This window comes from Miscanthus floridulus, chromosome 4, assembly GCF_019320115.1.
Source record: "Miscanthus floridulus cultivar M001 chromosome 4, ASM1932011v1, whole genome shotgun sequence".
Classification (NCBI taxonomy): Eukaryota; Viridiplantae; Streptophyta; class Magnoliopsida; order Poales; family Poaceae; genus Miscanthus; species Miscanthus floridulus.
In genome coordinates this window covers 111,487,773-111,502,407 of record NC_089583.1, presented here as the reverse complement: position 1 = coordinate 111,502,407, position 14,635 = coordinate 111,487,773, and the positions used below count along the sequence as shown (strand labels likewise).

Sequence of the window (14,635 nt, the reverse complement as noted above, 5' to 3'; positions counted from 1 at the left end):
CACAGATCATCATAGATCATAATTTTTTTTTTCTAAAAAATGACAAATCACAGATCCGCCACCGCCACTGCCATGGCTGGCGCGGGGGCGGGCGCCGGGGCGAGCTCGCCGGTCGCCATCGCCGGCGCCGGTGGTCACCGGTGAGAAAGAGAGAGGGAGAGAGATACAAAAAAATCCATGTGTTTTTTTTTTTTGCTAAAACACATGTATGCTGTATAGCATTTCTGATAAAGAAAACACCCAAACACAAAAAGAAAACAACCAACAACATGATATAACAACCATAATATCTGCCAACGAAGACAGCCATGGTCAAGCTTAGCCACTACCTGTCGTGAAGAGATGAACGATGGGGCTAGGGCCTATAGAACTAGAAGCCTAGGACTAGTACACGTCTTGGGCGAAATGGATGTGCTAAGCGTGTAACTGACTCCCACATATGGTAGTTATCAATCCAACATCTATAGATAATTAATTAATGTAGTTTTATACATGATATAATAAACATTTGCATGTATTGGTCGAATAGAATCAATGTTTATTCACTGAACTCAAGATCATTGCCAGTGCTATAGCTAGGATGACGTGACCACATGATTTCCATCAAAACCTTCTTATTTTAAATTTTTTATCATTACTGAATTGGAGCTGAGCCATCTTATCCTAGACCAAGCATCGCAAATATTCCCCTTCACATATTTCTCGCAAAAAAAATATTATCAGTACATCTGATGATAAACAGGAACAACTACTTGACATGGATCTCATCTTTAATTGTTCTCCCTCTCTTTCCAGTGCTCCATAGCTGTCTACCAGATGATTCTATCCCTCAGCAGCTCCTTTGGCCTAGCTAGCTTAAACGAGGAGTACCCGGTCCTTCCTACCAGCTTCTAGCTAGTTTCTAGCTAGACCTGCTTTTTCTACCATGCATGTTGTCTGCTATGCGTCTCTGTTAATTTCCTTGAGGCAGGCATAGATCTCGTGGAAGGTGGGATAAGCATTTCCATGGACTACCTTGACTCCCATCACGTCCAACCATTTCATCCGCTAAGACTGATTCTTCCTTACCACCTGAACACAAAAGGCAACAGATGGTAAAACGATTCTTCTTCAGTTATCACATCAGGAGATTGACGTAGCAGCAGAACAGTGAAGTAGTAGAGATCCACTAAACATATAAACAAATTTATCTTCGGTTTATATCGCAGTTACTGGATTTGTGATCATGTTAATATTCAATACAATCGTCAGGACTCAGGAGCAACTAGTGGTGTAGAATATGGAGAAATTAAGCCCATCAGATGAGCAATGCTCAGCATAGGAGATTCATTCTTCAGCTCTCTACGAATCCATCAAATACAGTTACAAAATGTCTGTAGTCTTTTTGGGACACATGATGAAATATGAATGATCAACCTTCACCGGGGAAAAAGAGCTTTAAGGGAAAAAAAAAAGATTTCTGTGTTTCAATTTGCTAACAGAAGTGCGAACAAACAATTGGATGTAAGAATAAAAAAAAAAGTCCTGTCTGTTATACCGATGGTGTAGGGGGGCATGCTGCTCTTTGCCCTTTGTGCAATGCACATCTCTTCCTCCCTTCAACCGGCCTATTCATACAAGGTGAACCATCTGATGTACGGGCGCCACAGGTACACGGCCATCCTGAGCTTCTGGAAAACGAAGCACCAGTGGCCTCTATTCCACTGTCCTCCTCACACCTTTCCATTCCTGCAATTGACACCATTTTGCAAGGCCTGTTATCTGTCATTGCTGTTATCTGAGATCCTGAGCCTCTTGTTGGGTGTGCGCTCGCCGATTTCCTCTGTGATTTGAGCAGATCAAACCACATTCTCCCAGAAGGCTGCTGCTCCTGAGACTCAGATTCAGCATGGGAAGCCTTCTCTTCTAAGGCACAAGCATCCTTGGAGATTTCACGTGCTCCATCTTCTGTAGGAGCTTCTCCAGTATTCACATTTTCTGATTCCAAGCTATTGCTTTCCCTCAAAGGTTCCTTCAGAGTTATTATAGACATATTTTTGGGCAATATTTCGCTTTCCTGTTTGGGAACTGAGCTGTCCAAATCTTCAGTTGGGCGAGGTACGAACTCAGTAATTGCAATCTCAACTTGGCAAGGATAGCTAGTAGGAGAACCTTTTGGGCTGCCTTTGACTCTTTTACCTTTGTGTAAGCTGCACCTCTTTCTTTCATGAACTGGGTGCTCCAGACAAGAAGAACCATCTTCCAGCACCACTCCACAAACAGAGTTAGAATCTTGTATCGGCACAGTTCTCCGTTTTGTAACAACAATCTTTTTTACTTTGTATCCTTCGGACCTCCTTCTATGTGCTTGTCTATTTGCACAGGGAATATCAGATATTTTTTTCCAGGGAATATCAGTCATCTCACCTTCACTGTCCTCAGAGTTAAGTACCTGAGGTCTGAAACGAACAATCGTACGAACCCTTGGGAGCATACTTTTAATTATGCCAGGCGAGGTGTTAGCTGACCCACTTCCCTTTATCTTTATACCTGCTTTCTCTCCAAATATTTTTTGTTTCATGTCACTTACTCTGCTAAGTAGAGATCTATGGTTGGCTGCTCGCAGTTCTAACTTGTGCAGTATTTCTTCCCGGCGACAAGAACCATTCTGAAGCTTGTTCCATGCATAATCAAATACTCTCAGCAGTAGTGCTTCAGTCTTCTCAGCTTCTTGTTTACTGTCCATCTGTTTGTTTCCAATAGTAGAAAGGACAAAAAAGAATGGAAAATGTTAAGACCACTCATATAATAATTGAATTACGATGTTAACTGCTAAGGTGAAAAGGATAACCAAGAATTCATAATTTACCCTTTCTGTTTTTATAAAGCAACCAAGAAGTATATAAATATTGACGGATTTCCCTACATCCATTAGGCCATATTTCGAAGGGCGGGCCTGGTGCAAGCGGTAGAGTCTTACCGCCTGTGACCGGAAGGTCTCAGGTTCGAGTCGCGGTCTCCTCGTATTGCCCAGGCGAGGGTAAGGCTTGCCACTGACACCCTTTCCCAGACCCCGCACAGAGCGGGAGATCTCTGCACTGGGTACGCCCATTAGGCCATATTTCGAAACAAAATAATATCCTCCAATCAATACGCATTAGGAATGAATGAATGTGTGTGTGTAGGTGGGTGGGTGTGGGGTAATTCCTTTTCCATTCCAATTCACTTGTACTTGGTGTACAGCTTGATATTAAAACGTAAAAAAAAAATTCTAGTTAGGTAATGCCACGACACAAATATATCACCAAGTAGTTTTCCATGAACAGGTGAGCAAAGTTAGGCTGTCTTTCATGTGGAACAGCATATTGATAGTTCAACTGTAGTTAAATGCAATTCTGAATGTAACACTGCAGGAAGCAGTGAAGGTAAGACTAGAAACCTTTAGGAGGAAGTATTTTTATTACTCTATTTATACAAGCTAAGAGCAAACCATCTAACAATTCAACTGCTGAAGAAGAATGATAATTCTTTATGGAAAAAATCAAGCAAAGTGTACATTCAGCAAGAAACAATGTGAAATGGATTAAGTGAGCAACCATAACATTTGTCTTGTGAACACATATACACAATATCACTGTCAGCTGAACATAATGCTATCTATGTATGGGAGGCTACTTAAATATTGTGGGCATCTAAATCATTGGTTTCTTTGCAGTTTAGAAACCTTCAAACTAGACTCTCATTCAGAACTCAGACATCATTGGCATGTTAATTAAGCAGTACGCTACTACACTTGCACAATACAACAGTTCCACCACCCCGCAAATCCTACAATGGAAAAAGGATCAACAGAAATGCTTACTAGCGCACATCGAAACACGACGGAGTAGCCTCTGGAGAACACTTCTCTGAACAGTCCAGGACCCGCGGCGAGCGCATTCACCGCATCTCTTCCAGCAGAGCCCAGCGAATTCGCAGTGTCCAGATGCGACCCCGTGCGGCCATACTGCTGCAGCCTCGCCCGGACAATGTCAGCCTGCCCGAGGTACACCACGACGACGCCTCGCGCATCACGCCTCCGAGCCCTGAGGCCCTCGTCGGCCGCGCCGGCAACGCCTAGCTCGTAGAGGCCGGGGAAGTTGTCCGGGAGGTTGCGGATGCGGTACCTCTGGCCCCCCTCCTTGCCGGTAGCGTGGTCCCTCCAGTCCGACGGCCCGACAAGAACCTGGAAATGGGAGAAGTGAGAGGTTGAGGCGCAGATGGGGCGCGAACCAAGAATCCAGAATTTCCAGATTGGACACAGGGTTTCACAGGCGAGATGGCGAATTGGAGGTCGGGGAGCCAGATCCTGTGAACTGCATCGTGCCCTCAGCCAGCTCGCGACACAAACAGGAGCAGATGGCGAGGAGAACTAGTGAGGAGACGGGGAGTTCGCACCTTCCATGGGGAGAAGAGGGAGTCGTGCTTGGTGCGGGGGCAGTCTTCCCTCTTCAGCCTGGCGGTTACGGGTGCGGCGGGCGCAGGCATCGCTCTGCCGGTGCCGGACCTGCTCCGGTTGCGGGTGGCTGGCAGTCGGGCTCAGCGCCGCCGCTGCCGCACCACCGGCATGGTCGCCGGGAGCGGGCTCGTGTCGTGTTTTGAAAATCTGGGTTCGTTGGACTGGGCTGGCCGTGGACGCTGATGGGCTGCAACTTGAGCCGGGCTTTGTCGGGTTGTGACTAGAGAGGGACCACCAGAATTCTGGTGGCAAACAGCTTACTCCCTCCGTCCCAAAATAAATGCAATTCTGGGACTGAGCATATAAACCAATGCTAGGTGTAAAATTACAAAAACACCCCTTGTCTTTTGTGACTATTTTATTTTTTTGGTGTGCATGTATGAATAGAAGCATCTAGATACTTCTTTGTCTTTTATGACAGGTGGGTCAAAGTAGTATTTTTTATGGGACAAATTTCAAACTCTAAAGTTACAATTATTTTGGGACGAAGGAAGTAGGGCACAAAAAGAAAAAAGCTCCAGTGTGAAACCAATTTTCCTTTGCAACATAATTGGCGTGTCAGAAAGTTATATAGTGTAAGATTTGTTTGCTATAGCCTATGTTCAAGTAAAGAAAAAACAAGTACAACATTCTACTTCACAAAACTGATCAACTTTCACATCTTATACTAAAGACTATATGTGCCTTGCATTGCAGTATATGTATTTGTTGAGCTCACGGTTCAAACGACTAAAAGGTCGATTTTGAGGCCTGACATCCAGCAACCGAACACTCTAGTGTGTAAAGTTCAAATTTTCCTCCACAGTTGGATTTCTGCTCTACACTTCTACACTGGAGCTGCTCTTGCAGAGGATGTGTTCGATGCCATCCAGAGCAACAGTCCAACAACTTTCCAAAAAGCTACGACGTGCAATCCGCATGACCTTCTAAACCAGGCAACAACATACAACATATTCGCTTGTTGGTTTCAGCCAAGGCTTATTAGCCAGTCAATAGTGTTTTCTCTCGCAACAAATCAGCACCAGCCAGACTTATCAGTCTAGAAACCGACCAGCGAACAGAGCCTGTGTTCACAAGCTACCCAAAATATGGTCTACTTAAAATATGAAAAGAAAAACCGTATAGTGCGCCTAAACCTTTTGTTCTGTGATATGTCGGTCCAGCCACTCACAAACCGTAAAAAGTAACCCCACTGAAGACTGAACTGTCTACGTTCTCAAGACGTTACTCCCCCCAAAGTGTATTCATGCATGTGCATTTCGGTTCTGGCCAGCAGGTTGGCTCAAAGGGCCGGGCAGGGCTGGCGCCCATCAACATGCAGGCCTAAGTGAGCCCAACCCAAGGCAACCATCCATTTGCTCAAAAAAAAAAAAACATCCATCCTACCAGACCCAGACCCTGCCCGGCTAAAAGCACAGCAAAGCGGGTCTTGGCGTCTGGCAACCAATTTCCAAGTCTTCCTAACAATGGAATTCCTCCGATTCGTTTCTCTTTTTGTTAAAGAAGAAGAGCGAAAAAAAGAGAAGCTTGATATCAACTTGACCGCAGTTGAAAGCCCTGGATTAACAAGGCGCGAGTGAATAAGTTCCCTGATTGCCAGTGTAAAACGTGCTGAAATGACTTGCAAACCTTCGCCACTAATCAACATGCGCCCACGGGGTTCCATTTCTGCATTGACCTCTCTGTGCACTGTTTCTTTATTACCTCAAAAAATCATAGCCCTGTTCGCTGGGTTTTTTAGCCATATTTTTTAATCAACGAATAGTATTTTTCTCTCACATCAAATTAATCAACAGTCCTTTTAGTCATGACTTATGAGTTAAGCCAACAGGACAAACATCATGGTCAGCATCGGATCCCTAGTTCAGCTCCACACCTTCTTTTAGGCCTCTTTACACAAACAGATATTTATGGAAGTGCTGTAGCCCACACGACACCCCCCAGCGCTTGACGCCGCCCCCACACAAGCCCTTTTTTAATCATTATCCATGCAAAGAGCCTCAACAAAGTTCAGAGCAGCACGGCAGTCGGCGGCACGCAGCAGTCACCGACGACCTACTCACCTTGCTGAGAGTGTCTCGTGAACGACACCCAAAATATAAGATCTATTTAGCGTTGGGTAACACTATAGATAAAAAGTTCGGTACTTATTTGATATCTTCTTCAACAACAGAACCTAAAAAAAAAATCATTTCTATAAATAGATTTTTAAAGAAAAGAAAACTCATATTTAAGTTGGCCGGTCAGCCATCTAGAATGAGTCTCCCGTGACAGTCTGAGTCGCCAGCTGCTCGGTAAGCGGTACGGAACTTCTTGTCGTTAACACACAGACGCACAGTGATAGACAGTGACCAGATATTTTGGCAGCAGGGCGAGCGATCACAGGCAGGCGTGCAAACGTCGCCGCTGCTTGCGCCAGCAGTGCCACGCAATGCCGGGCCCGCCGGAGCATGCCTCTTGCCACGTGATCTCTCTGTGTACGTGCCGCCACTGTTCGTCTAAACGGACGTTTAGTCCGTTTACACACCGTTTAAACACTACACGGTGGTACACCGTTTCCGTTTAATCGGTTGTTTTGACCGTTTAAATGACCGTTTTTCCCGTTTAAACACCCATTTTGTCCGAATAATGGGCTAAACGGTAGGTGACCGACTGTTTACCGTTTAGCGTTTAGGATAACACTACGTGCCGCAAGTTTAACTTAATTTATAAAAAACTTTAAATAAATTTATTAAAAACTAGATTCAAAGATCTTTTTAATGATATAAATTATGTATCATAAATATTAATATTTTTTAATATATATTTAGTTAAAATTATTTTTCGAAATGAAAATGATAGATATTTAGAGAAAGAGAAGTACTTACAGTCTTAGTCGTGACTCGTGACACGAAGGCCGGTATGTGATTTATATGCAACCTTGTTCTTCTTGGTCCGTTGCCCAGGTTATTATATAATCACAGGCATAACCACGGGGTGATATAACTCAATGCATGTGTCGCAAGATTCGATTTGATAATTTGGGGTGAAAATTTTTGGGAACTAAACCCGGCATAACCACGGGCGAAGCCACGTTGAGAGCGCTGGATGCCCAGGCACCCGGGCCAAAATCGAAACTATGTTATGAGGAGCAAATTTCCACCGTTTGTGCACCCCCCGGCCCAAAAGCAGGCAACCCCCACTGGCCCAAGCCCACGTCGCAGGTTGCTTCCAGGAGAAGGATGCCAATCGAGTCTCCACGCATGCACGGCTGTCTCCATGGGAATTTTCGCCGTGGCCGCGCGCGAGTCCGCGAGGGGTGAGGAGGCCGCGGCGTTTCGCCTGACGCAGCGAGCCAGCGACGCAACTACGCAAGGGTAGCTGGGCAGGGGCGGCAAGGTACCGACGCCGCCATGCCGGCGACGATCCCTGCTGGTCACTGACGCCGGCGCCCCTTCCCCTTCCCTGTCGTCATCTCGTCGAGCCGAGCCGAGCGCCCGATGGCCGCGGCAACAGCCTGATGTGAGGGCGCTCACCCTCACGACCTCTCTAGCGCTCTCTGTTCTGGACTTCTGCTCCAAAAGCACGGGCGAAGCCACGTTGAGAGTGCTGGATGCCCAGGCACCCAGGCCAAAATCAAAACTATGTTATGAGGAGCAAAATTCCACCGTTTGTGCACCCTCCCGGCCCAAAAGCAGGCAACCCCCACTGGCCCAAGCCCACGTCGTAGGTTGCTTCCAGGAGAAGGATGCCAATCGAGTCTCCACGCACACACAGCTGTCTCCACGGGAATTTTTGCCGTGGCAGCGCGCGAGTCCGCGAGGGGCGAGGAGGCCACGGCGTTTCGCCTGACGCAGTGAGCCAGCGACGCAACTATGCAAGGGCAGCTAGGCAGGGACGACAAGGCACCGACGCCGCCATGTCGACGACGACCCCTGCTGGTCGCTGACGTCGGCGCCCCTTCCCCTTCCCTGCCGTCATCTCGTCGAGCCGAGCCGAGCGCCTGATAGCCGCGGCAACAGCCTGATGTGAGGGCGCTCACCCTCACGGCCTCTCTAGCTCTCTCTGTTCTGGACTTCTGCTCCAAAAGAAAAGGCAAGGAATCAAACCCTCAATTTATTTATCTTGTATTTCAATCAAGTTAAGCCTCACATCCAATTTCGATTCTTCCTGGTTATATGTTGAAATTGAGTAGGTTGCAGTTTAGGGTTAGTGATTAATTGGGGTTTTCTCTTTTTAGTATATGCATATACATTTATGATAGTATGGATCTGCAATTTGATTATGCTTGCACATTATAGGTAATCATGGAGAGGTTTTATAAACGGAAAGCTCCAGACACAGACACTGCCAACAATAACAGAAATTCATATCTAGATTATCTCAATTGGGAAGAGGAGATTAAATATGATCCAGGCTTGAGAAAATAAATTGATGCTTACCATCCTAACCATAGAGAAAAGGTCAGAAGAAAATATTTGGAAAATGGACCTTGCCAGCCTCGCACATGTAATTTTCCTGTTTCAGATATTGGAGACAAGCCGAGACGAATTATCCCGAAATGGTTTGATGAGTTTGGAAGTTGGCTTGAATATAGTGAGTCAAAGGACAGAGCATATTGCTTTTGTTGTTTCTTATTTAGAGAAAAGAAGGGTGCAGGATATGAATCATTTATAGTTAATGGTTGGAATGGTTATCATAGGAAAGGAAGGCTAAAGTCACATGTTGGTGATGTTGGTGGCTTACACTATAATGCAATGAAGAAGTGTGATGATTTGTTACAAAGAAGGCAACACATAGATGTTGCTTACAATCAGATAAGTGAGACTACAAAGAAGGCTTATTTTACTCGGTTGAATGGATCCATTGATATTGCTAGGCTATTGTTGAAGCAAGGATTGCCTTTTCGTGGTCATGATGAGTCACTAGAATCCAACAATAAAGGGAACTTCAAGGAGTTTTATGATTGCTTAGCACAACATGATCTAGAGTTACGCAAAGCGATGAGTACAAATGCTGCAGCTAATAGTTGTTTGCTAGCTCTTGAAATTCAAAGGGACATTGTTGAATGTTTTGCAAATGAGATTGTACACTCTATCCTTGAAGAACTGGGCAATGATGTGTTTTGCTTGCTAGTTGATGAGTCAAGAGATGTTTCTTGCAAAGAACAAATGGTTGTGGTCTTGAGGTATGTTGACAAATGTGGGATCGTGAAAGAGAGGTTTGTTGGCGTTGTGCATGTGACTGAAATGACTTCTTCCCACCTGAAGTCATCTATTGATTCTTTACTTGCAAAGTTTAAACTAAGCTTAAAGCAAGTTCGAGGCCAAGGATATGATGGTGCTAGCAATATGCGAGGTGAGTTCAATGGCTTGCAATCATTGATCATGAGAGAAAGTAGGACAGCTTATTATGTGCATTGCTTTGCTCACCAACTTCAATTAGTCATTGTGGCAGTCATGAGAAAACATAAGGGCGTAAGCAATTTCTTAAGCATGATTTCTATCTTATTAAATGTGGTGGGTGGATCAGCAAAGAGACGGGATATGATTAGAGATATTAATCATGAACAAGTGACAAAGGCATTAGGTTGTGGGCAACTTGAGACTGGGACAGGGTTAAATCAAGAGCAATGCCTTCAAAGACCCGGAGATACTCGTTGGAGTTCTCATTACAAAACTTTCAAAAGTTTAGTCAACATGTTTCCTACAATAGTTGAAGTGCTAAAAGTTGTTGAAAAGGATGACAGATTGGAAAAATAGAGATCAAGCATCAAATCTTCGAGTATACTTCAAATCATTTGACTTTGCCTTTTATTTGCATCTCATGTTGACTACATTAACTGCCACAAATGCCTTGTCATTAGCATTGCAACACAAGGATCAAGACATTGTAAATGTCATTGGATGTGTGAAATCAACTAGACTCCATTTGAATAATCTTAGAAGAGATGGGTGGGATAAATTATTAGATGAAGTGAATGAGTTTTGTGACATGCATGAAATTGATCGAGTGGAAATGGAAGATGCCTATGTTGATCCCCGACAACCTAGAAAAAAATTAGGAATTACATACAAGCATCACTATGAAGTGGATTGCTTTAATGATGTTATTGATTGGCTAGTTCAAGAGCTTGATAGCCGCTTTAGTGAGACAAGCTCTCAATTGCTTGTTTGCTCGGCCGCTTTTGACCCAAGGGATCGATTTCATGCTTTTGATATGGAGACTTTGATGAGCTTAGCAAAACTATATCCTGATGATTTTAGTACTGATGATTTGAGAGACCTTAGTCATTACCTTTGCCTTTACATTGCCGATGTGCGAGAAGATGCTAGATTCTCCAACATCAACACTATTGGTGAGCTCTCTCAAAAAATGGTTGAGACAGGGAAACATCGTTGTTATCCATTGGTCTATCGACTTTTGAAGCTTGTACTAGTACTGCCTGTCGCTACTACAACAGTTGAGAGATGCTTTTCTGGAATGAAGATTGTCAAAACAAGCTTGTCTAATCGCATGGGTGATCAACACTTGAGTCATAGACTTATTTGCTATCTAGAGAAAGAAGAAATGAAGAAAGTTAGCAACGAGGCTGTGGTTCATCGTTTCATGACCATGTAAGGAAAATGGCGTAAATATGATCTCTGATAGGTAATGCAATGTATCTACTTTTAATCGATAGTTCTACAATTTATTTGCTAAATAATTGACCTATTTGTTTTCTTTCCTTTTAGGCTAGTGGGATCTTCATCATGGTCTTCTGGATCACATATTTTGCTATATGGGGCTTGTTTTGTTCATGATTTTGGCATTCTATCAATGAATACACTTCTTTTTGTTAAACGGTGAGTGTTATGTTTCGACCAAATTCTCATCTCTATTGCTAGAAGTCGAATTTGATATTAAAATCTGGTAGTTGTACATTAGTTATGCTATTTTTTATTGAACATCATATCGGTCAGTATAGTTATGAATTAAGAGGTGCACCCCCCATCATTTTGCTCTAGCTTCGCCGCTGGGCCTAACTGTCGTCCTGCCCGTCATGACCTCCCTGGACTACACGTGTCAAGTTGCAAAGCAACTTGCTGTACTGAACATAGCTTACTGGCGTCGCAATGCCACATCCCGATTGAAATTCATGTATGGTTTCATAATCCCTTCACCTTCTGTCCTTCACGTAGGTCTGCCCGCAACCACCGCACCGCCGTGCAGCCACGCCTGCCCACCACCGCCTCCTTGCTATGCCTTGCACGCCTGTCCGCCGTGCGTGCTTCGCGTGCCTAGCCGTGGAGCATGGCTTCTCCAATCCATGACATGAGAAAGAAGAGAGTTTGAACAGCAAGAAAGAGAAAGTGAGAAGAAAGCAACAAAACAAAGAGATAAGCAGAGCCAGAGCCATCGTAAATAAATGACTATAAATAATGGAGAAGAGAGAGTTTGGGTCCGACACTACTCTTAGAGTGTGAAGAGAGTGAATTAGCATTGCTTTTTTATATCTATGTCTGCAGTGAATTTTGATTCGAGTCTAGAATTTACACAACTTAGTATAGTGCCCGTGCTAATCATACGACTTCATTCAGGGGTGTACATGGAAAAAACCAAACAACGATTTTTTTTCCAGAGTTCAACTTTCACATAATTATATATGACCATGTATATACAATCCGGAAAACACTTACACGTAACAAGCATAATAAAGTTATTTCTCGCATTAACCATATAATTTACAATATGCCTAAGTCCTTAAACATGTCTTGGAGATCTTCATGGCCACTTCATGCAAACTTCATCCCAAATAATCAAAGATGTCGTACCAAGCTTCTTAAAGTAGATATAGCTTCTTAAAGTAACTCTATAATTCACTTTTGATAAATGAAAGAAAAAAATTGTATTTGATCTTTTTTAAAATTAAATAGTAGATATAGTCGTAAATATATGTGCGCAACTGCGATGGATATTTATCTGGTTGTTCCTCGGTTTCTCCCTCTCTCCATCCTATTTTTCTTTCTTCAGATGATTTTCGGGTATTAGAAAGCTAACTAATAAAAATTATTGGACAAAAGAAGAAGAAAAAAATATTTCTTCTTGGCATAATCAACTGATTTATTAAGTAATTTTTAAGTACTCCATCTGTTTTAAATTATAAGTCGTTCCAGCTTTTCTAGATACATACTCCCTCAATTTTAAATTATAAGTCGCTTTGACTTTTGTTGTTCATCTATTTTGCTATGTATCTAGACATATTATTATATCTAGCATAACAAAATGGATGTACCAAAAAAATCAAAGCGACTTATAATTTAGAATGGAGGAAGTAGTTTTTACTATGTATATAGATATAATGTATATTTAGGTGCATAGCAAAAGCTATATATCTAAAAATTAGAACAAAACTAATTGTCTCTAGCTTGCGTGTTCTATTTCATAATGGCTTTTTATTTTCATAATCATGTGTCAAGTCGGTTCGTTTATTTTGTAAACTCGATCGGGGGGTGTAGTGCGTTACTTTTATAACACAGTGGTCTAACTCCTCTCTTTGATACCAAATGTGCTAAACCTCTTCATCGATCTCCATTATGTGGGCCCGGACTGTAAGTGACTCGTTTTGCTTCCTTGTCCAGGGTGCCGCCATTGGTATTTTATGAGAAGAAAGGGGTAGACCTTTTCAGGTTTAGCCACGCTGCAGACGCTCCACTGCTCCTACTGACGCATGGGGGCACCAAACCAGGTCCCACGTGTTCTTGACGGAAACATGCGAGTGGGTATGTTGGCAGGTCTGTTGCCATTCCTTATTGACGCAATACCAGAACAACACGAAGAGTTTGAAAGGGGCGCGTTAGATGGGGGGCTCGGCATGGGTTTTCCCATTATAATGACAATTCTAGAAATTTCCTTGATTAGAATCATAGATCTCTCCTTCCTATTTGCCTTGATTGACTTCCATTGATTTTATTTTACCGTAGCCTGCGGGATGTGTGAGGCGTGCATTGAAGCCTAGGCGGGGGACATCCAAATAACGTTGGCCATCAGATCAAGTTGAAGCCTATGAGAAAGGATTAGGAGCCATAGATTTTAATGATACTGTAATCCTAGGTACAATTTTGTTGGTGCACAATGGTTGTAGTCTCTCAGCGGGAGACTTTTTTTGGAGACCTAGTATAGTTTTGATTGGTCCCTTATAGTAGAGATGTGAGGGCTACAACCAGCTCTGAAAATAGTATTTTCAGATGCGGTCCTTTTAAACAAGGCCCCCTCCCCTCCCACCTGGAAATCAGTCCTATTTCTAGTGGCCGGCTTAAGAGAATTGCCGCTTGAAAATCATATTTTCTAGGGTGGTTGTCTTAATGCTACCACCACTAAAAATTGTTATATTTTAGAGGCAGTTGTACCCTACACCACCATTGACATCGATTTCCAAAGACGAAGCATCCTAGTTAGATATAGTTTGTTAATTCAACCTTGAAAATAGAAGGTAATCCTAAAAAACCATTCATGTAGTAGTGGCTTCTGCTTCACTCGGACCCATCGACATCCATGAAGCACTTGGTTCTTATTCACTCCTCTCAACCACATATCAATCTCTTATGGGAATATGGTGGAGAGGCTGATATAATGATACGTGGTGGAAAGGCTGATATAGTGATATGTGGTGGAGAGAAAGTGTGGAACTTGGTTCTTATTCATATCATGGTTGAACTCTTATGAGAACTTGATTCTTATCCATACCACGATTTTGCTCAGGTTTGGCGCAACACAACTCTGTCCGCGGCTCCTTTCTCTATTGAGTAGGACATGACAAGCCTAGGCTCACATATGGAGCTAGAGTTGCAGCCTTCGCCCATGCCATGTTGCACATCCAAGTCCGCATGGCCAGCGATGCTGCAGTAACTGGTTTATAATGTTGTGCTTGTTGTTTATTTGTATTGTACGGGACTTTTGGTATATCGCCACGAATGATTTTTGAATGTTGCAATAGATGATTCATGTGTCATAGAAAGTAAGTTTTGATGTTAGGATTACCTTTTTCTCCCAGTGTGTTGCAGCAACCTATGAGCTTTAGTTTGTTTTTTATGATGTTAGTTATTTTCATAAACTTAATTTAGTTGTTGGCATTACCTTTTTCAAATGTTGCAGCACTCAAAAGGTGCTTAGATCGAGATGTTGCATTTCATGTTCCAT

At 43.2% G+C, this 14,635-nt stretch overlaps 1 protein-coding gene and 1 pseudogene across 2 annotated transcripts; one reads left to right on the top strand and one right to left on the bottom strand.

Moving 5' to 3' along the window:
• Positions 1 to 568: 568 nt before the first annotated feature.
• On the bottom strand, positions 569 to 4,689 carry LOC136552625 (protein EFFECTOR OF TRANSCRIPTION 2-like). 2 transcript variants are annotated; one of them, XM_066544184.1, is made up of 4 exons: positions 4,417 to 4,689; positions 3,842 to 4,204; positions 1,538 to 2,725; positions 569 to 1,071 (listed from the first exon to the last, which is right to left on the bottom strand). In XM_066544184.1, the coding sequence occupies exons 1-4, from the start codon at positions 4,504 to 4,506 to the stop codon at positions 1,048 to 1,050; spliced, it is 1,665 nt and encodes a 554-aa protein (XP_066400281.1). In that variant the 5' UTR covers positions 4,507 to 4,689; the 3' UTR covers positions 569 to 1,047. The 2 variants fall into 2 exon arrangements, with proteins under 2 accessions (XP_066400281.1, XP_066400282.1); XM_066544185.1 differs by lacking the exon at positions 569 to 1,071 and adding an exon at positions 1,303 to 1,435.
• A 3,046-nt stretch (positions 4,690 to 7,735) lies between these two features.
• The window catches only part of LOC136549080 (uncharacterized), a 14,062-nt pseudogene continuing 7,162 nt past the window's right edge, over positions 7,736 to 14,635 (top strand).